At 41.6% G+C, this 20,472-nt stretch overlaps 1 protein-coding gene across 2 annotated transcripts; it reads left to right on the top strand.

Annotated features, from left to right (window-relative positions):
- Positions 1-552: 552 nt before the first annotated feature.
- sh3gl1b (SH3-domain GRB2-like 1b) lies at positions 553-20,456 on the top strand. Of its 2 annotated transcripts, XM_061683084.1 has the most exons (10): positions 553-904; positions 10,880-10,948; positions 11,392-11,464; positions 11,565-11,708; positions 11,915-12,048; positions 12,120-12,278; positions 12,413-12,516; positions 13,668-13,801; positions 14,112-14,159; positions 16,546-20,456. In XM_061683084.1, the coding sequence occupies exons 1-10, from the start codon at positions 749-751 to the stop codon at positions 16,737-16,739; spliced, it is 1,215 nt and encodes a 404-aa protein (XP_061539068.1). In that variant the 5' UTR covers positions 553-748; the 3' UTR covers positions 16,740-20,456. The 2 variants fall into 2 exon arrangements, with proteins under 2 accessions (XP_061539068.1, XP_061539067.1); XM_061683083.1 differs by lacking the exon at positions 14,112-14,159.
- Positions 20,457-20,472: the final 16 nt, after the last annotated feature.

Here is a 20,472-nt window from a genome sequence, read left to right as displayed (position 1 = left end):
GTTTTTTTAGAGAATGTATTTGTAGACTGCACTTTCGAACAGTAACTCAGGGCCAAATTATACGATTGAATTTGTACAAAAGTAGTGTAGTGCCTTCCTGACACTTTCTGGTCAGTAGTAATATTGTTCCAAAACTGGTTTATGATTGTATACAATCTTTGGTCTTTGTTACATGTGGCACTTTTGTGCTCGATGTGATATTTCTTAGCCATCTTTTTAAAGCACACCAAGAAAAAAGTGAAGTATGTGGGGTGTTTTTTGTGTAAGTTTTTTTATGAGCCTGAGCGTTTCAAGTGTGAGTTTTTTGTGTGATGTTTTTTTTTATGTGTGTGTTTGACCGGTAAATGTTTGATCTATTTTTGTACTTTTACGTCAACAACTGATTGTTTGCATCTGACAACCTACTAAAATGTGTCTTTTTTATGTCTTTTAAAATGTCTTTTATGTTATGTAAGCCCAAAGAAAAACATCTGGCCTGGTGACCTGACCTGCACTTCCAGTCGCAACCATAGAGGGGGCGGTAGACGCCAAGAGACTGAAGCTCGCTCAGAATCATCTCATTCCTCTGCAGATTTGTTTGTGTGAATACGTGGAAACTAGCCACAAGGCACCTCCACTACAGAAACTCACCGAATTCCACTTACGGGACAGCCTAGTGCGTGTATGTCCGGTGACAGTGGGACGACACCCCCGCGGACGTGGTCAGTCGGCGTGTCCCGACCCAGTTGACGGACGGCTGAGCAGTCCTATGATACCTCCGCAACATTTTCACCCGTTTTCCCCTCACAACAACGCCGCGCGGCCAACTTTTGACACGTTCACGCCACTAAGTCGCTGGGAAGTTGAAGACACCGCCAACATGTCCGTGGCAGGCTTGAAGAAGCAGTTTTATAAAGCGAGCCAGGTTTGTTACAACTTTTTCCTTTCCCCGGTTCGGGTTGGGCTAGCTAAGCAACTCTAGTAGCTACTAGCTTCACTTAGCATCGAAGCTAACGCAATTTAGTTTGTGCTAATGCTAATTCACTGATAGCTTCTCTTTTCCTTTATGTGCGGTTACAGTAAAAAAAACAAACGTTATATTTTGTAGTGTTTTTATGCCATCCCTCCTTCCCACTCCCAAGCTAATTAAAGTGGAGGTGACTATTCCGGTCATGGTAGCGTTATTTTGTTTGGTTTGGTAAGTTACCTTTGAATTTATATATCAAAGGTCATTTTTTTTTTTTTTTGGGCGGGGGGGGGGGGGGGGGGTAATGAGAAGCAAACAACTTTTGAGTGTTAGTGGAAATGTGTCAGCTTTCTGGAGACCTGATGACCTCCTTTCCCACTCCAGCTGTGTTGTGTTAGTCCCCCCCCCTTTTTTTTTGTTTTGTTTTGTTCCTTTTTTTGTTTGTTTTAAATCCATGAGGTCAATTATGGACCCTCACGGTTTTCTTCCACACAATTGATGAGTTTGAGTGCTGTTTGTTAATTTCAAACGTGGGTCGTCTTCTACTACGACCCAACCTGGGTGGGGATGCTGTAAAAGAATGTCTTTTTTTTTTTTTTTTTTTTTCTCCACCACCCCTGCTGATCTAAGCAGGAAAGACATTTGGTTTCGGCCTCGGGCTTCCTGTCAGGAACATGCACAGATCCCTGACCGTTAGAATATGTTGCAATATCTGGGTAGCTCGTGTGTAAACACCAATGGCGGACACTGTCAGAAGTAGGGCTGGATCGTTGAAGTGAAGTCTTTGCCTTGAAGTCAGAGGGATCATTTTTTTTCACATTGACTAATGTTACTGTCAACACACGACCCGTTGTGTGTACAAATAAATCGGCATGATGACAGTGAGCCAGGCGTAAACAGTCCATAAAAGACAAACTGTCCACTTTGGGTCATCTTGGACTTAAAATGAAGATATAGTGCAATGTTTACTTAAAAGCATCTCCCATCACGACACATCGATGTTAGCAAATTTATATAGCCTACCGCCGCTAGTTAGAATGTATTGTAATGCCCCCAAAAGTGGTGAAGGATAAATACAGCCACCGGTACAGTTTACATGGCTTCATTGAACAAAATTACACTTTCATACACAAGCTGCCACTGGCTGACGGTTAGCCGGTTAACAGCCAGTTGCTAACCTGAGCTCACAACAGCCAAGTTTACTCTCACTTGATGACGCCATGTCACTCACCAGGCCAGGGCCCGATTTTAAAAACCACACACATTCAAAGTCACAGATACTAGAGTGTAGAATCAGAATCATCTTTATTTGCCAAGTATGTCCAAAACACACAAGGAATTTGTCTCCGGTAGTTGGAGCCGCTCTAGTACAACAGACAGTCAATTTACAGAACACTTTGGAGACAGAAAGACATTGACAAAAAAACAATTGTGCAAAAAGATGCAGAGTCCTCTCGCACTTAGAGCAGTTCGAATGACTAATATTGCAATAGTCCGGTGCAATGACCATTGTGCAAAGGGCGCTGAGACTTCAAGGAGTGTATGCGGTATAAAGTGACGAGTAGTGCGATCATCTGGGACAATGTCGATTGTGCAAATGTTACAGATACTCCTCAATCAGTGTGCAAATGGAGCAGATGCTACTCTGGCATGAGTGGCCAGTATATGCAAATAGTGCAGCATGGCGAGACAACTACAGTGAGTGCACGAGGTATACATAATTGGCCCCACAGAAATGAGACAATGAACTCAAGTCAAAAAATTGCCAGCTTGTTGTGATGGAATTATAGGTTAGCTGTTTAAGAAGTTGATTGCAAGAGGGAAGAAGCTGTTGGAATGTCTACTAGTTCTAGTTTGCATTGATCGGTAGCGCCAACCTGAGGGAAGGAGCTGGAAGAGCTGGTGACCGGGGTGCGTAGGGTCCGAGAGGATTTTGCACGCCCTTGTCTTAGTTCTGGCAGCGTGCAAGTCCTCAAGTGTGGGTAGGGGGGTACCGACAATCCTTTGAGCAGTTTTGATTGTCCGTTGCAGTCGGAGTTTGTCCTTTTTTGTAGCAGCACCAAACCAGACTGTGATGGAAGAACACAGGACCGATTCGATGACCGCTGTGTAGAACTGTCTCAGCAGCTCCGGTGGCAGGCCGTGCTTTCTCAGAAGCCGCAGGAAGTACATCCTCCGCTGGGCCTTTTTGAGGACGGAGTTGATGTCGGTCGCCCACTTCAGGTCCTGAGAGATTGTAATTCCCAGGAACTCGAAGGTCTCGACGGTTGACACAAGGCAGCTGGACAACGTGAGGGGCAGCAGTGGCGAAGGATGCCTCCTGAAGTCCACGATCATCTCTACAGTCTTGAGCGTGTTCAGCTCCAGGTTGTGTCGGCCGCACCGCAGCTCCGGCCGCTCCGCTTCCTGTCGATATGCAGACTCGTCACCGTCCTTGATGAGGCCGATGACAGTGGTGTCATCTGCAAAGTTCAGGAGTTTGACAGTCGGGTTCGCTGAGGTGCAGTCGTTCGTGTAGCGAGAGAGAAGAGCAGCGGAGAGAGGACACAACCTTGGGGCGCCCCAGTGCTGATGCTGCGTGTGGATGAGGTGGGCTCCCCCAGCCTGGCCTGCCCTTCAGAAAGCTGTAAATCCACTGGCAGATGGCAGGTGAGACGCTGAGCTGGAGAAGCTTGGATGAAAGGAGTTCAGGGATGATGGTGTTGAACGCTGAGCTGAAGTCCACGAACAGGATCCTCGCGTAGGTCCCTGCACTGTCGAGGTGTTCTAGGATGAAGTGCAGTCCCATGTTGACTGCATCATCCGCAGACCTGTTCGCTCGGTAGGCAAACTGCAGGGGGTCCAGCAGGGGACCTGTGATACTCTTGAGGTGGTCCAGCACGAGACGTTCAAAGGACTTCATGACCACAGATGTCAAAGCGACAGGCCTGCAGTCATTCAGACCCGAAGATTGCAGGTTTCTTGGGGACTGGAATGATGGTGGAGCGTTTGAAACAGGATGGAACTTTGCACATTTCCAGAGATCTATTGAAGATCTGAGTGAAGACTGGAGCGAGCTGGTCCGCGCAGACTTTGAGGCAGGATGGGGACGCATGGTCCGGGCCTGCCGCTTTGTTAATCTTTTGTTGTTTGATGATGCTGTGAGACGCAGCATCCTGTTCATGGATGGTTAACGCAGAAGTCAGAGGTGTGATTGTGGTTGCGGGTGCGGCCGGGTGGGTGTGTGTTGTGAAACTGTCCTTTTCAAATCTGCAGTAGAAGGTATTCAAGTCGTTGGCTAGTGTGCTATTGTTCTCAGCTTGGGGGGATCGTCGCTTGTAATTAGTCAGCGATTGGAATGCATGCCAGACTGATTTAGAGTCGTTTGCGCTGTGTGAGGGTTTTGACCACAAGTGGACAACAATAATACCTGCACCTTGTGGACATTTCTTATTGTATTCTGTTGGTAGGTGGTGTTATTTGATAATGCAAAATCTATTCTAATCTCATTCACTGCCAGCCTTCCCAGTTAACATGGATGTTTGACTTCTAAGGCAGTGAATGTGTTAATTAATCGATGGGATGATTGGTGGATTCATTGATCCTAAAATATATTCCCGACAGTGTATTGTCTTTCTTTAGAAGGGTTTTGCTTGGCTGAAGTGCTTCCAGTACATGTATGTGGCTGTTCGAATTTCTTTTTTCCCCCTTTTTTTGTCCAATCATATTTCAGACTCGATGCATTACCATGTCAATCTAATCTGCCCAGGGCCTTCAGAATCACTAGTGTTGGCCCATGTAACATAACTATATAAGCAATGAGACTGTTTCTTGAAACAAATTTTCCCACAAGAATGTCGGAATTTTTCTGTCCTCTGATTGGTTGGTCAGAGTAAGCCAAGTTGGACCAGCAAAACTGTAGCGATCTGCACAGTGCACATAATATATTTAATAATCAGCATCTCTAGTGAGTATGCTGTTTGTTAATCACATTTTTGTCATGTTATTAGATAAATATTGAACTACTCCAGATTATGTATGTGACAGTTGTGTGCTATTTGATTGTGATTTTGTATAGGATTGATGGTTGCTATAATTGTGACATAATAGTGGTGGCATTAACACATTCACTGCCATTGACGACTTTAGGAGTCAAATATCCATGTTAACTGGGAAGGCTGGCAGTGATTAATAGGTAGATTAAGTCGGGTTAAGGCCCGCCACGAGTAAACACAGAAATAAGCACCACCTTTTTTTAATTTTTTTTATTTTGACTGCACCTCCTTTGTTTTCCCCCTTCTCAGTAACAATTGACACAGCTCAGATTTTCCTCACTGGAAGCATACAGGAAGTGGGACTGAATATCAGTGCCCAACAGTGCGCACATCCTTGTTTATCTCCCTCTTTTTTGGACATTATCGTTGACACCAAATACATGGAGCCTAAAAGGACAGAGAAACAAAATCACAAAAACTGAACCTTTTTGGATATATCTGGCCGAACAACCTCAAAGTTTTGTTTTCAGTTCAGGTTAGCCGTAGTCAATCGCTTTTCTGCATTGCGGTAATAAGATGGCGCCTGTTGTTTACAAACATAATGGAAAGGTGTAGGGTCAACCGATAAAGTGTGTACTCACGAGAGGTGTAACTGTACATGTATATGGAGTTTTCAGTACAGCACAGAGGTGTGGCGAGTTCCAGCCTGGAATATATTGGGTAAAGGACAGGAAGTGTAACTGCGCTCTTACCACATACCTATTCTGTAAACAAATACAGTGGAGCTTAGCCTTTCACCTTTGGATGGCATGGATAGCAATATACTTTTGCCGATACGCTAAACCACTACTATTTGAAGGGGATAGGGACGGAATAGTGAAAAAATGTAAGTAGTTATTGTCGCCTTATTTGAATTTTTGTTTTAACAATTCCCTATAGGCAATTAATATAGTATCTTATACCATATACATTGCAGTATATGCTGCAAACTATGATCCAAAAACACTTTATCATTTTATATGCATCTTACAACAAATTTCCCTTCAAAATAAATGATTTACAGATGATTTCTGTACAGTTGTTGACGATAACGAGACCTGTCGTTCCCCCCGCCATACTTATTGTGAACTGAACAGTGACCTTAAAAGCAAGGGAATATACTTGAACTGTGGTTATTGACCAAAACGTTCAACCCCAAGTACTCAGCCTATGATGACGCATAGCTCAATGACTAATATGTAGCGGGAGGTCCGGGAGTCTTGGAAGTAAACAGCTCACTTTACCTAGAATATTCTGTCTTACTTTGTATATTATAATTTCTCACTCAGCCAAATTGCACGGAACCTTCATTGGTCTCACGAGTCGATTCGATTCAGTTTCAACATGCATCACATCAATTGTCTGTCATACCTCGTTCTGTATTACTATGGTTTTGTTCACTTGTCAGCGATGAATATAAGCAGTGAGATATGAGCTTCCTTTTTTTAATTTAAAATACATGAAACAAAAAAGTTGACCATGAATAAGGCGGACTGACTACTTGTAGTGTGAACTCAAGTTTCAAAAACAAAACCTAGTGCAGTACTAACATTATTAAATAAAAGCCAGAAAATAAGAGCACTGGGACAGCGCCCTTCCTGAAAATATAAAACACTGTTAATCAGGCGAGGTTAAAAAGAAAAAAAAAACAACAACAGAAATACACACTCGTAGTTATGGAATACGGCTGTAAATCCTTCGCAATAAAGACTCTCACAGCCTGGTAATTTTTTTCACTTTGTCTAAGTTAGGCGGGAGTTTTTACAGATTCAAGTCTGTTTCTTGGCTGGTGTGGTGAGCAAGTTAGGGTGGATATGGCTAAAAATTGCAGTTTTTCCCAATTTTTCCATGACAGGCTTTACACACTGTGTGACTTGTCCAGTTTGTGCTTCCCTGTATGATCGTAAAATCCCAAATGTGTCCAGATATCATTTTTAAGACGTTTGGAGCGCCCTTAACTCTAGGCTCTGCCAGCCAATTTGAATATTGTTGATTTGTCAGTGTTCGATCCCTGACAAGCGCGAATCATATTATGGCATAAAATAAATTTTAATCTGCCAGGAAAAATGTGTCTTTCATAGTTTTCTCATCTGAACCTCAAATTGTGGGAAAGCAGATTTAGACAAATTAGTATTTTCTTTCAGCAGTTTAAATGAAAATCAGTTGATTTTTGTGTTATGTTCCTTCTTTGAAGCCCAATGTGGGCTTTAAACAGGCTTTGCGATGACCCACACACATTTTTTGCGACATTTCGTGGTGGTTTTATGCTCAGTTTCCCTGATCGTGTGTGCATGTAAACAAAAGTCTTGCGTGTATGTGAGGGCATACACAGTTTCATCGGCTGGATTTACACAGCAGAACCAAGTGCCTCATTCCGACTTAATGCCTATATCTGATTTTTTTTGGGGACTGTCTATTTCCATGTACAATTCTAGTAACTCATAGCAGACATGTCTATGCTTGTGTCTATCCTGACAGAACATGTGAAGCAACCTGCATGCACAGACACCCATATTGCACGTAAATAACACCAACAACAGACACTGAGTGGATATATCGGATCTATCCGTTTACACCGCACTCACGTTGGTGGATATCCAATTTGAATCGTAATTTTTAACCGCCTTTGGAAGAGGCCTGCATCCTATCAGAGGAAATCAGATTCCATGACACCTATACAAATGTGCCACTTGAGAGCAAAATAAAATGTGTCACTACTTGAACCATGTTGTATAAATCCACCCCCAGAGGTTTAAATAAATAAAACTGCATTTTCCGCTTCACAAAGACATTTAAGGCTGGTTAACTTCCATTAATAGTAGATAAGTGAACTTGGACCGGGAGGACTGTCGATAAGAATCTTTTTCTGCGAGGGTGGAAATCAGTATCTTGTGACGTGAATGCCTCAATGCTGCATTTCAACTTTAGCCTTCTCACAAATATGCATGAGCGCTCCAATTCTAGTCATGACAAAAGGAGTTCAAGTCTTACCGATATTTCAAACTATTTTTAGTTCAGTCACTCTCCTGATGTTAGATTTCCCGGATCTGATAGTTACTCAGTTAAACGTTTAGTTTGATGTTCTTTCTTGAGGCTCGGAATTATATTGTGCCGCTTGTTTTTATGGCACGCCATGTTAGCGTCATCGTTCAGCAGCATACTCTAGGATTGGAACTATGTGACTTCTTTGGGATGGGTGTGGTATTAACGTGAGATAAATCAAGAAATCAATGATGTGTCGTTAGCCCTTTTCATACAAAGCCAGCAAAGTGTGTAAGGTACCGATACGGAATGGGAAGCAGAAGTAGACTGCCAATTTGGCAAGCTACAATGTAGTATCAGAGGCAGAATACCGCATTTTGTGTAAGGGGCTAACAAGAAGCCGTGACCAGGGTGTGACGTTGAATATACTATACATATTTACGTGCTACAGCTAAACCTAATAGGCAAACAGTATTCAAATTTGTTTGGATTAAAATAAAAAATCCTACAGGAAATAATGGAAATAGAAAGAATCCATTCCAACGGTTCAACTGTCGCTATAAACTGTAACATTTGAACATTATAACTCTTAACTATAAGAGTAAGTAAATCACTTATATTACATAAAAACAAAACATAATTGTTTTTTATACATTCTTAATTGGCTCTAAAATGTAAAAACAATAGACGAGGGTTCACTGTATTTGGAGATTTTTCTGATTTTCCTATTTTTTCACAAATCCGTACGAGTTAGTCTGTTCCCAAGTCGTCTGTTATTTGACGAATTTTAACTCATTTAAAGTGTTGCAAAGAGCTTGAGAACAAATCTGTTAACGCTCTCGGCCACTTGAAGTGTCTGAGAGGGTCGTAAAACTCCGCCTCTTCCCTCATGCTGTGGGAGCTGTGTGGCATTTTGTTTCCTGTGCTTTTTATTTTTTTATTTTTTATTTTTACTAATGAGTGAAAATAGTTAGTTTGAATACATTTCAATAAGCCTCTTACGGTAAAAATGGATCGCTGCAATTCTCTGCTGCAGAATGAACTGGTCAGCCCCAAAGATAAGTGCGTTCAGATTAATTTCCACCGATTAAACTGCTGGGCCTGCTCATCCTTTATTTGTTGCATGACTCATGGTGTACGACCTTTGAGGAGTTTGGTAGGAAATGATGTAACCACAGAGTTTTTTGCTTTTGTGAAGTATTAAAGGCTTTTTGTTGGGAGGTAGGCGTGAGAGCAGACTTTGATGTGGACTGACACGTTGTTCTAGCCATTTACTAAGCAATTGAATGTGATTTGGAGGTTGTGTTGATGTTGGTGTGCAACAGTATATGGTAGCAATATAAGGTACCGTAATTTCTCACGTGTAATGCGCACCCATGTATCATGCGCACCCCCAAAGTTGACCTAAAAATCCTGGAAAACCCTTCTACCTATGTATAATGCATTTTTACAATGCATGATTTTGATTCTACACATATGATCAAAACAAGTATTATCAGTATTCTGTTAGTTTTTTTCAAAGAATTATTCTGAAGTTAAGCACTTTATTTCAACACACAATACTTTATTTTTATTTACTTGCTCTTATTTTGACATTCACAGCCCTGCTTTTATTTAGTAAATAAGAAAACACAGTTGGGCTCATTTGTTTGATTACCCAGGCAGAATTTGTAAGATGCTTACAGTTCTTTTAAGAAAACATGAAGGACCAGGCGAAAGACATTTAATTTTATTTTAATGGGTTTTCTCCGGGCACTCCGGTTTCCTCCCACATCCCAAAAACATGCATAAATTGGAGACTCTAAATTGCCCGTAGGTGTGACTGTGAGTGCGAATGGTTGTCTGTTTCTATTTGCCCTGCGATTGGCTGGCAACCAGTTCAGGGTGTACCCCGCCTCCTGCCCGATGACAGCTGGGATAGGCTCCAGCACGCCCGCGACCCTAGTGAGGATAAGCGGCTCAGAAAATGGATGGATGGATGGGATTCAAATTAAACTGTCAAGCATTTCAGAAAAGCATTATCATTAAACAAAACATAACTATAAAGAAATTAATGATGGTTGTTGTTAAGTCATCTGTCATATTTTAAAAAATAAAATATTTCACAAATTCTGCCTGGGTATGCAAACTTATGAGCACAATTGTACATATATGCAGTCATATGTACCTCTTTCATTGGAATGAAAGTGTAGTCTACACCTTTTTCATAAACTAGGTGGCATACTAGAATGAAAGTGTACAACTTTTTCATAACCTCTAGGGGGCAGTGGAATAGTGGAATGAAAGTGTACAGCTTTTTCATAACCTCTAGATGGCAGCATACATTTATATAATTTGAAAGTCTTTTTCATTTTCTCCTGTACCTATGTATAATGCGCACTATTTACTTTTGACCATTTTTGGGGGTGAAAAATGCGCATTGTACACGAGAAATTACAGTAATATCAACTTGAATGATGCGGTGTTTGTTAACTCAAGCAAGATGGCGCTTTTTCGATTTCCTGAAAAGTAGTCATTTTGGAGATGAGAGTATGAGATATGCCATGTTGTACTCAACAGGGTTCCGTTTCTTTCTTTGGTATTTTAGCTTGTTGTCATTAGCCCACAGGACCTGCTGGCATCAGCTCAAATGCATGTTTTTGGCGTTTAACGCAGTGGCCCGATATTAATTAAGATATAATCGCTGTCGTGGGAGCCCTGAAGCAAATGAGGTCAAAACAATTACTCCTTCCTACTGTGACAAATTTTAGCAGTGTTTGATTGTGAGTGTAACACACACCAAAACAATACAGTAAAGCAAATGGCTGCACTTGGCTGTAGAGCAGGCGTGTGGACAGGTCTATTAAAACCTTATGGGCCTCATTAAATGACCTCACCCTCTTATACTCCCCTTCCTCCCCCCACCTCCATGGCTTTTTGTCTTCCTCTCTGCCGCTAGATGGTGAGTGAGAAAGTTGGCGGTGCTGAAGGAACCAAACTTGATGATGACTTCAGAGATCTGGAGCGGGTAAGAGAACTGTAAATTGTGAAATGAAAAATCACCAGGCAATAATAGCTTGCCATGGGGTGGAAGTTTACAGTACATTTTCATGGTGATTTGATGAAAGGGAATTTTTTTAAATATTTCAAAATGGAAACTTTCCTGGGGAATTGAGAGTAATATACAAATTGATAGAAAGGTATCGTATTCGAGCATACATATAAATAAAATATAAATAAATTAATATTTTCTTCTGTCATAAGCAGATCCTTGTCCACATGTGTGAGGGCATTACACTACTTAATTTAGCTCCCTATTACCAGCTAACCTTCAGTTTTGTACATTACAGGTTCATTTCTGTTAATTCCCTTGAAAAGTTTCCAACCCTAGACAGTAATAATGACGATAGTATTCAGTGATAATATTTTTGTACACAATTGGATGTCGGAGCTCTTGCTGTGTGCTTGTAGAAAGTGGACGTGACCAGTAAAGCTGTCGCAGAGGTGATCTCCAAAACATCAGAATATCTCCAGCCCAACCCTGGTAAGATGGAGGGGGGGCGGCGGGTGGGAATACTTGTATAGTTACAGTACTATGTCACAAGAATTTGGACGCGTTTCATCAACTACTCCTCCTCCCACAGCTTCAAGGGCTAAACTATCCATGTTGAACACCATGTCTAAAATACGCGGTCAGGTGAAGAACCCCGGCTACCCCCAGGCCGAGGGGCTTCTGGGAGAATGCATGACCAAGTATGGAAGGGAACTTGGAGAGGAGACTAACTTTGGTAAGATGCGTGTTGGGCTTGTGGACACGTTCCGGGGTTTGGCGCTCAGGTTTGAATGTGGCGCATTTAAAACAACGACATCTTTTTAATGAGGGTCATCGATGACATGATATAGTTTAGTTGAACAAGCATAAAATACATTAGCAGATTGTGGCTAAAATGTCCCTGCTTTATTGTGTGTCTGAGCTGTTCGTCTCCATCTCCAGGCGGAGCGCTCATGGAAGTCGGGGAAGCCATGAAGAGAATGGCAGAAGTCAAAGACTCACTAGACATTGACGTCAAACAGAACTTCATCGATCCGTTGCAAGGCCTCTGCGACAAGGACCTCAGAGAGATTCAGGTTTTTACACCGCATGACACATTTTATTTCATGAGGATGCCCTGAAGAGACGTAACTCCCTTCTGTCGCAGCACCACCTCAAAAAGCTGGAAGGTCGCCGTTTGGACTACGACTACAAAAAAAAGCGTCAGGGCAAAATTCCGGATGAGGACATCCGACAGGCCCTGGAGAAGTTTCACGAATCGAAGGAAGTTGCAGAGACGAGCATGTACAACCTGCTAGAGACCGACGTGAGAACTCCGTTATTAGTTTTACTGTGAAGTGTGACTTTGATCCCTGCTCTGTGCAGCCTGACTGCTACACAAACGAGAGTTTGGTTTGGCTCCTTTGACACTGTGTTGTTTCTTATGTGTTTTGCGAATAGATTGAGCAGGTGAGCCAGCTTTCGTCTCTGGTGGAGTCCCAGCTGCAGTACCACCGGCAGGCAGTTCAGGTCCTGGATGAGCTGTCTGACAAGCTTGGAGAAAGGTGCAGTAACATTAACCTGGCATACACAACATGAGTGAAATAGAAAGAGACTATATCATTTTTTAAAATAGTTTTCCCCGCCAACATGCTTGAAACACATTTATACATAAAACACACTTTTTAAAGGATTCCAAAGTGCCTCTTCTCTCGCTGGGTCACAGTTTTCCAAATGAGTCAATGCGTGCTTGCGTCAAGCAGTTTGTCACTCCCAGTTTGTTTACTGCGAAACTGACACCTAAAACAAAAGAGAATTCAACATTGCATGTTTTAAACACCAAAATGTTCATCAGTACCATTTAATTTTGCCGAACAATTCCATTAGATTAACGTTAACGTAATGTGAAACGCCATATACGGGATAACGGAAATTAGTATTGATGTTATTGTAACTATAAATGTTCAAACAGGTGGAACTTTAACACACACAGCAGCAGAACATACAAACAGAGCGTACAACAATACTTGGAGGCATATTGCTGCTCTGTGGGAACAACTATTACTGGCGCTTATTTTGGGACATTCTCTGCCTCCTTTTCCCCTCTTAATTACACTATCTTTTCCAGTAGACCGCAGTGGTACTACAAAGGCACACAGCTCAAAATTCAGACTAGCCTATATAGTGTAAAAACCCATAAATAAAAAAAAAAAGTGCTAAAAAATGTGCAATATAGCTGAGGCCTGAATGATGACCCGCTACAGTATATTGTGTGTGACCTAGAGATGTACTGACACCACATTTTTTAGACAGAGTACAAATACTCACATTTAAGTTACTTGCCAATACAGAGTACTGATACTTCCTAATGCCATCACAGCTTGCAATTACGATGAAAATATTTTGATTTAGAATAAAATATTGTTGAAAAACAAACTTTTCTTGAACATGGCGTGTTTCACCAAAATATGGCACCAAAAACTAATTTGAACTCATCAGTTCATCATCCATTTTACAGAGCATAATTTGCGGTCGGGCGGCACAGTGGGCGACTGGTTAGCACATCGGCCTTAAAGTTCTGAGGACCCGGTTCACCTTGGCTCGGATTTACTATACTTGTCTTGAGTACCTCGCAGCACTTCAAAATACACACTGCCTTGTACGCATCGGTCCGAATGAGACAGACTGTGATTCACTTTCGCATCTTTTTCAACAGGATGAATGAAGCCCAGTCCCGACCAAGACGCGAATACACGCCCAAGCCCAAACCTTTGTTTGACTTCGGAGAAGACAACCACTCCAACGGGGGCTACTCCACCTCAATGGCCCCGCCGTCTTCTCGCAACTCAGGTGAGGCACTCACAAAAAGTTGTTAATGGATTTTTTTTCTCTGACTCGGAAGAGGACACACAAAATGTCCGGCAATTCCGGGAAAACCGGGGCATTAATTTGAGGACACATTGACACATCTGGTTCTGAAACTGAGCTGACAAACATTCCAGCCATTTCTGACATGATTGCACAAGACCTGCGTCAGTCAGTGCAACCCAGCACGAACATTTCAGACACATCCAGTGTATTTACATGCATGTCCGCGCGTGTGTCTTTTGGCTGGCTATTGTCCGACTGACCTTGTTCCTCTTTCCCGTGACATCACCAGAGCCGTCAATTCACTGGGCCAGATTGTCTTTTCGGAAGAAAACATTGTGTGAGTCAGAATGGGCAGAGCATGAGTTTCTCTTGTGGTCTTATGCGTTTGTTTTGGGTTTCGTTTTTTTTTTTTTTTTTTTTTTTTTGCGCTGAAGAAAGAAGCAGAGTACAAACTCAATTTCAACATGTGCGCTTCATGTTTTCCTTGCTAACGGTGCACGTGGTGAAACAAATCCACATCCTGTGTTTTGAACAGCTGCATCTTTTTTTTTTTTTTTAAAAAGGAACTAAAGTAGCTACAAAATATATCATGTGGCGTATATGTTGAAATATAACTGCTTTGCATTGGTACATCCTGCCAATGATTTTTGACTTTCAAGAAACATGCTTTTAACATGGTTTGTTGTTAACCTGCATGACGTTTGGGTGTTAATAGCCTTATTAACAAATATTAAATTACTGAGGTTCTTTTTGAGGTTTCGAAGCTTGTAATAAGAGCCTGCTACTTGTTTAATTTATCAGTATAATGTAACTATATTTTTTTTCATAAGAGTTTGAACTCACGTTGCATAAGTCACTATGATAAACCATTAATGGTTCTTTATAGATCATCATCCCCCCTCAGTTGTTCCCAACAAAATTTGTCACGTTCCCAAAAAGCTGATAAACAAAACAAAACTTTTTTTCCCCCCTACATATGACTCTGTCTTAGAAAACAACTACACCCTCAAATGTACATCTAAAAAATTGGTTAAGGGGGGGGGGGGGGGATTTAACCCTTTTAACACTTAATATCAACATTAATAGTGACGTGCTTATCATTTTAGTGGCGAGGCACCCTTGCAGAGAACTGCAAAAGGTGTGACATGTTGCTGCTTGCTCCGAATGGGGAATAATTAGTGCCATCTGGTGGACCAAAAGCCAGGACAGGAAGGCATGCTCAATTACCTTTGTATGTACTCTTTCGAAGTGTTTTTCATACAAATATTTACTGTAATGATGACTTTACTACTGCTTCAGTGTAAATTAGTGCTAGATTATGATGTACAAATTTGGGTTAAGTCGCTGCCTTAGCAACAGAACTGTCATGCACCGAGGACCCCACGTAGTCCAAATAAATATCTTTACATCAAAGACTACATTAGTTGAGTTCCGTTCGTTTGGGACTTTATTTATTTTTGCTCGGAATAAATGTGTGTGTTTTCATGTTCCAAAAACACACGTTTATAGTGCTGTTTGATACGGACAAAATTTTATACCCTGGATCATGTTAACGATATAAATCCCAATATGTTTTTTTTCCTCAAAATTGCATGAAATGAATGGCAATTTTACTCATCGCTTCTCCATTTATTTACAAAATACCGTTTATATAGAAAAGACAATAAAATGGATAAACGATAAATTCAGGTTGCCAAATACCACTCAAAATATCTGGCGACAAATGTGCTCAAGATAAAGATTGCTTAACACAGCAGTTCCATTCGAGTCAGTGTAAAATACCTTGAGAGACGTAACACATTGTTACGGGCAGAAGGAGTGATCAGCTCTTTGCGCTTCTCGAGCTCGACAGTGACGCCACACAAAGAGTGAATTGTTAAGACAATCGTGTAGTTTGTTTGTGCATGGAGCTCCTGTGTGTGCTGTGTTGGTCCCAGATCACATCAGTGACACGGGTGGTGGCTGAGTGCATGGGGGAAATATGGTACAAGCGGCGGAGGAGGCATGAGTACTCACATTCTGTACTTAAGTAGAAGTACAGACAAAAATAAAGTGTAGATGTACTGATTCAGTCGTAAAGCTAAGTGAGGTAAGTAAGTACAGGTACACAGTGTTCACCCGTATTTGTGGAGGTTAGGGACTGAGCCTTGCTGCGAATAGCAAAAATCTGCAGGTATTTGACACCCCAACTGCAAAATAGGAGAGGTTTATAATTTCCTGTAAATTAGGGCAGCAAAGCACTACTTTTTTCCTGCATAAATGAAGCTCCTCCCTTCAACATAGTTACTTGTCACCAAAATGCTTCAAGATGGCACCAAAGCAACACTTTTACATTAGATGGGCTTTGGCCTGAGCACAAAAACAGCCAGTTGGAGCTTTTCAGAAAATAAGAGGACAGGTTCTCCCAAAAATTCTGTTATCAGTTTAGTAAATATTTTACCCGTTTTGACATTTGACAACAAAAAGGCATTTTTTCACCATGAGTTTTTAAGAGTAAAACACCCAACAAAGTAATTAAAGATTAATCATCCATTTACTAATGGATGATATTGTATGCATGGAAAATGAACAGTATCCAAAGGTTAAATACACGAAGGAAGTATTTGTACTTTGTTACTTCCCACTACCACGAGAAACCTGGCGATACAGGATGTTTCATTATTGCCGGTCATGTTCCAGTAAAAGCTCTGAAAAGTCCTGCGTTTCCCTCCCCTTGGCCGCAGCCCCGGAGCAGCCTAGCTGCAAGGCGCTGTACGACTTCGAGCCGGAGAACGAGGGTGAACTGGGCTTCCGAGAGGGCGACATCATCACGCTGACCAATCAGATCGACGAGAACTGGTACGAGGGGATGCTCAACAGCCAGTCGGGATTTTTCCCCCTCAACTACGTGGAGGTGCTGGTTCCTTTGCCCCACTAAGGCAGGAGGGCGAGTGGGAGGGCGGGTAGCGAGCGAGGCCTCGGACAGACCCGGCGTGGTCCACACTAGATCCTGGTCCATATGGAGGATGGACTCTTGAAACCTCCCTCGATTTTTAGACCGTGACAAAGCAAGCACGCAACGCTCAGGTTGACTCAATGCTCCCCCCATTTCAAATCTGAGTGCCTCAGTGATGACCCCTGCTGGCCACTCTGACAATTGCCTTTTTATCTGACTGAGGTATGTAACCACACCATCGCAGCCTGCCGCTTTTTAGTTCACAACCAATGACACCTGTGGAAAGCTGCTTGAGCATTTATTCCGTATGCCTGATATCTGACTTAAGATCCAGGATCTAGTACACCCTTTTCCCTTACTAGTAAGACAAGTGCGCTAGTAGAACAACTCTTTTTTTCCACTACTGTCTTTGAATATCAAGGATATCAACTATTCGATAACCTTGATATCCAGCTTAATGTCCATATACGAGTACACTCTTTCTCCTCACTCATTAGACAATTAAGCATACTTGTAGAAAGACTGTCTTACTCAGAATACCTTTTCCACTACAAGTTCCACTTTTGGCCTACTAGTACACATTTAAGCCTTACTACTCTGCTGCAGTAGTAACTACTAGGCCCAACTAGTAGGCATCTTTCACGCACAAATAGCCTCGTCGCTGTGGAGGCTTTGTAGAGAACTGTATGTGTGAATAATTGACTATGAAGGGCAGTCCAGATTGCCACCCCTCACAACTTTGTGTCAGCGAGGATGCAGGAATTAATAAGGCAGGTGCTGAGTAAATAGGCGGCAGCGACATTGCTGGTATATTCGCTTATCTCCAAACGTATGGATGCGTCTGTGGGCGTGGTCTGTGAGACTCCCGCCACAAAAGGGCGAAGGAAACCACATAGGAGCCGAAAAGCCAGCGTCGCAAAAAACTCGGCATCTCTTACCCTCTCTCGACCGTGACAACCAGGACCCACTTAAGAGTAAAATAATACAAAATGTTTAAAAAACATATTAGCATACCAAACTTGACGAGTCTTTTGTGCACTCCTTATCAAGGATATCAAATAAATGCTCTATTTAAATGCCTTTCTATAAAGGCTTTCTTGATATCCATCTTAAGGGCCATGTACTAGTAGGCTCTTTGTCCTCATTAGTAAGACACACTAGTTAGTAGGTGCCAGTCAGTAGTTAGTAGGGTGCGCTGTGTTGCTGTCATCACGGGGCTTTTTTTGATACGGATTGTTCTGTCTTCTGCTCAACCCCTCTCTCCTGTTTTCTCTAGCTACCCTCTGTCGCTCTTCTTCAAACCATTTCAACTCAACAATTGAGCTCACTAGTAGAATGACTATCTTACTAGAAATGTATTTTCCATTCCTTCTGCCACTTTTGGCCCAATACTATGCAGTTAAACCTTACTACTAAACCACTATGTTGCACTTGTGACACTACTAGGATGCACTTGAAGGCATGTCATGCACTACTAGTCTCCTGGACGCTACTAGCAGCACCAAAATGCCCACTAGTTGCGTTACCTCACTAGAACAAGTATTTGTCCTACTCGTATGCCAATGTTGTCCTAAAAGTGTGTAGAATAATCATACAGTTGTGGAAAATTTTTTTACTAGCAAGATATTCTTTACTCGTGTGCTGAATTGTAGTCAAGACAATGGGTGTACTACTACATGGACCAATCAAAGGATATGGAATTAAATGCTCAAAGGACTTTCCATAGCCACTTTGCCTTCAGTGTGTTGTCTTTTAAAGGTTTAGTCTCCAGTGTTTTTTTAAAAGTATCTCAGTGGTGCCGGTTTCACTCGACACATGCACGTTGTCCATTTTGTTTCACTGTGCGTCCTGACCCGTTGTAGAGCACGGCCGTATAACCCACGCAGTGCCTGAAAGGACGGCGCTGCAGGCAGCGCTTTCGTCTTTCTGTTCGTAATGTGAAACTCCCGCGTCCCACTATAGTTATTGGGGAAAGTAGAAAAGTCCCCCTGGTGTCCTTCACTCTGCTACCTATCGGGTTTTTGACTTGGTGCACTTTGACTGTTCCCATGCTCTTAATACAAGTGGAAACACCAAAGTGGAACGACCCAAAAGTGGTGCAAAGTTGGAGTTCAACCACGCCCCCAAAATATTTTGTTTTTGTGGTGGGGAAAAAAGTGTGACTAGAACCACAGTACACGAAATGGAACTTTCTGCCCCATTGGAAAGGGTCTGCTCAGTACATCAGCAGTTCAAATTCCCCTAGTACAGGAGATACGTATCGTTCCAGACCTACTTAAGGTCGGTAGAAATTTGCGTGATAGCGGCCATAAACCATGTAAAAAAAAAATAAAAATAAATAAAAAATAAATTTTTTAATAATTTGATCACTCGTATATATTTTGAACAGTTTTAATGTGAATAGAATCTAATTAAAACACACTTTTTAATGTATTCCTTAGTGACTGTTCTGTTAAGAAATTGGAGACTATTGTATAACATCACATTGAGGAAATTAAAAGAAGACTCGCTTGCGCGTTTTTCCAAATACTGTGCTGGCTTCAAGCTGTTCGTCACTCCCAGTTGAAGTTCACATAAGAGAGTGAAACGTATTTAAACACCAAAATCTTCAACCAAACCATGTAATTTTGTTTTATGAAAGTCCATTAGCTTAATGCTAAATTATGATGCGAAGGGCCATAGACGTTCGAACAAAAATTAGCATTGCCATTCCAATAATATACCTTATGCACGGCAATGCTTTCAGCATTTTCAGTGTAAAGGTCAGATGACATAACAGTTTCCGCTGTCAGTATTTTACTGGGATGCCATCTGATCTGATAATCTGCAAATTCGCCAATACTGAGCCACAAATATGCATGGTTCACATAACGTGATTTCTTATGGGCAGAACAGATTGTGTTCCACTTTGGAGGTTCCACTGTACAATAATTCATTTGCGTATAGTTGAGGACTCCAACAACGGTCAAAAGGAAAACATCAAGGGAATGCTTTGATATGCAATGTTTCTTTAACATTTGTCTCTCTCTCTCTCTCTCTTTTTTTTTTTTTTTATAAAATCTCCCTTTTTTTAAAAATCAGTGTCTGTCCGTTTATCGCCCCCAGAACCATTCTGCCAGTGTTTTGGACCTTGTCTAATATGTTTACAAGTGGTATCCTAGCACTGTGGATGGAGTTTTAGTTGTTTAAAAACTTGTTTTGGAACAGGGAAGGTGGGAAACCAAAAGACTGACATGGTCGCTACTTAACAAATGAGCCACAATTTATTTTCAATTTTAACCCGTGGCACTTTTGCGCTCGTGCACATTGCGGCACATTTACAACACTACAGGCCGTTTCCTCACACACACGCATACATGCACATGTGGCATATTTTTTTAGATTAGTTTCAAAAAGTCCCATTCATTTCCTGGATGTAAAGTGCTATGTTTTGTTTAGTATGTCTTAAATATTCCACTGAATCGTATTAAACATATTCAGCCTCGCAGTAGTATTATTTTTATATCCAAACCCATTTTAAAAATGCATTTAGTCCTTTATTATATTAATTATTGTTGTACCCTGTAAATGTTAGATATGTCACCTTTATACTTTTGGTATGAAAACTGAACAATACCTTTGTCCTTTATTATCAATATTTGTATGTGCTTCTTTCCTGACCCTCCCCACTTACAATAAACAAAAGACAAAAAAAGTGAATCTATTTTCTGTTACT

Source organism: Phycodurus eques, chromosome 8 (genome assembly GCF_024500275.1).
Source record: "Phycodurus eques isolate BA_2022a chromosome 8, UOR_Pequ_1.1, whole genome shotgun sequence".
Classification (NCBI taxonomy): Eukaryota; Metazoa; Chordata; class Actinopteri; order Syngnathiformes; family Syngnathidae; genus Phycodurus; species Phycodurus eques.
This window is presented reverse-complemented; position numbering and strand designations above follow the sequence as displayed.

Excerpts from the sequence above, each read along its gene's own strand:
- sh3gl1b (XM_061683084.1), top strand. The coding sequence starts at position 749 with ATGATACCTCCGCAACATTTTCACCCGTTTTCCCCTCACAACAACGCC. Across the intron at positions 10,949-11,391 it reads ACTTCAGAGATCTGGAGCGG|AAAGTGGACGTGACCAGTAA; the intron begins GTAAGAGAACTG and ends GTGTGCTTGTAG. Across the intron at positions 12,049-12,119 it reads AGGACCTCAGAGAGATTCAG|CACCACCTCAAAAAGCTGGA; the intron begins GTTTTTACACCG and ends CTTCTGTCGCAG.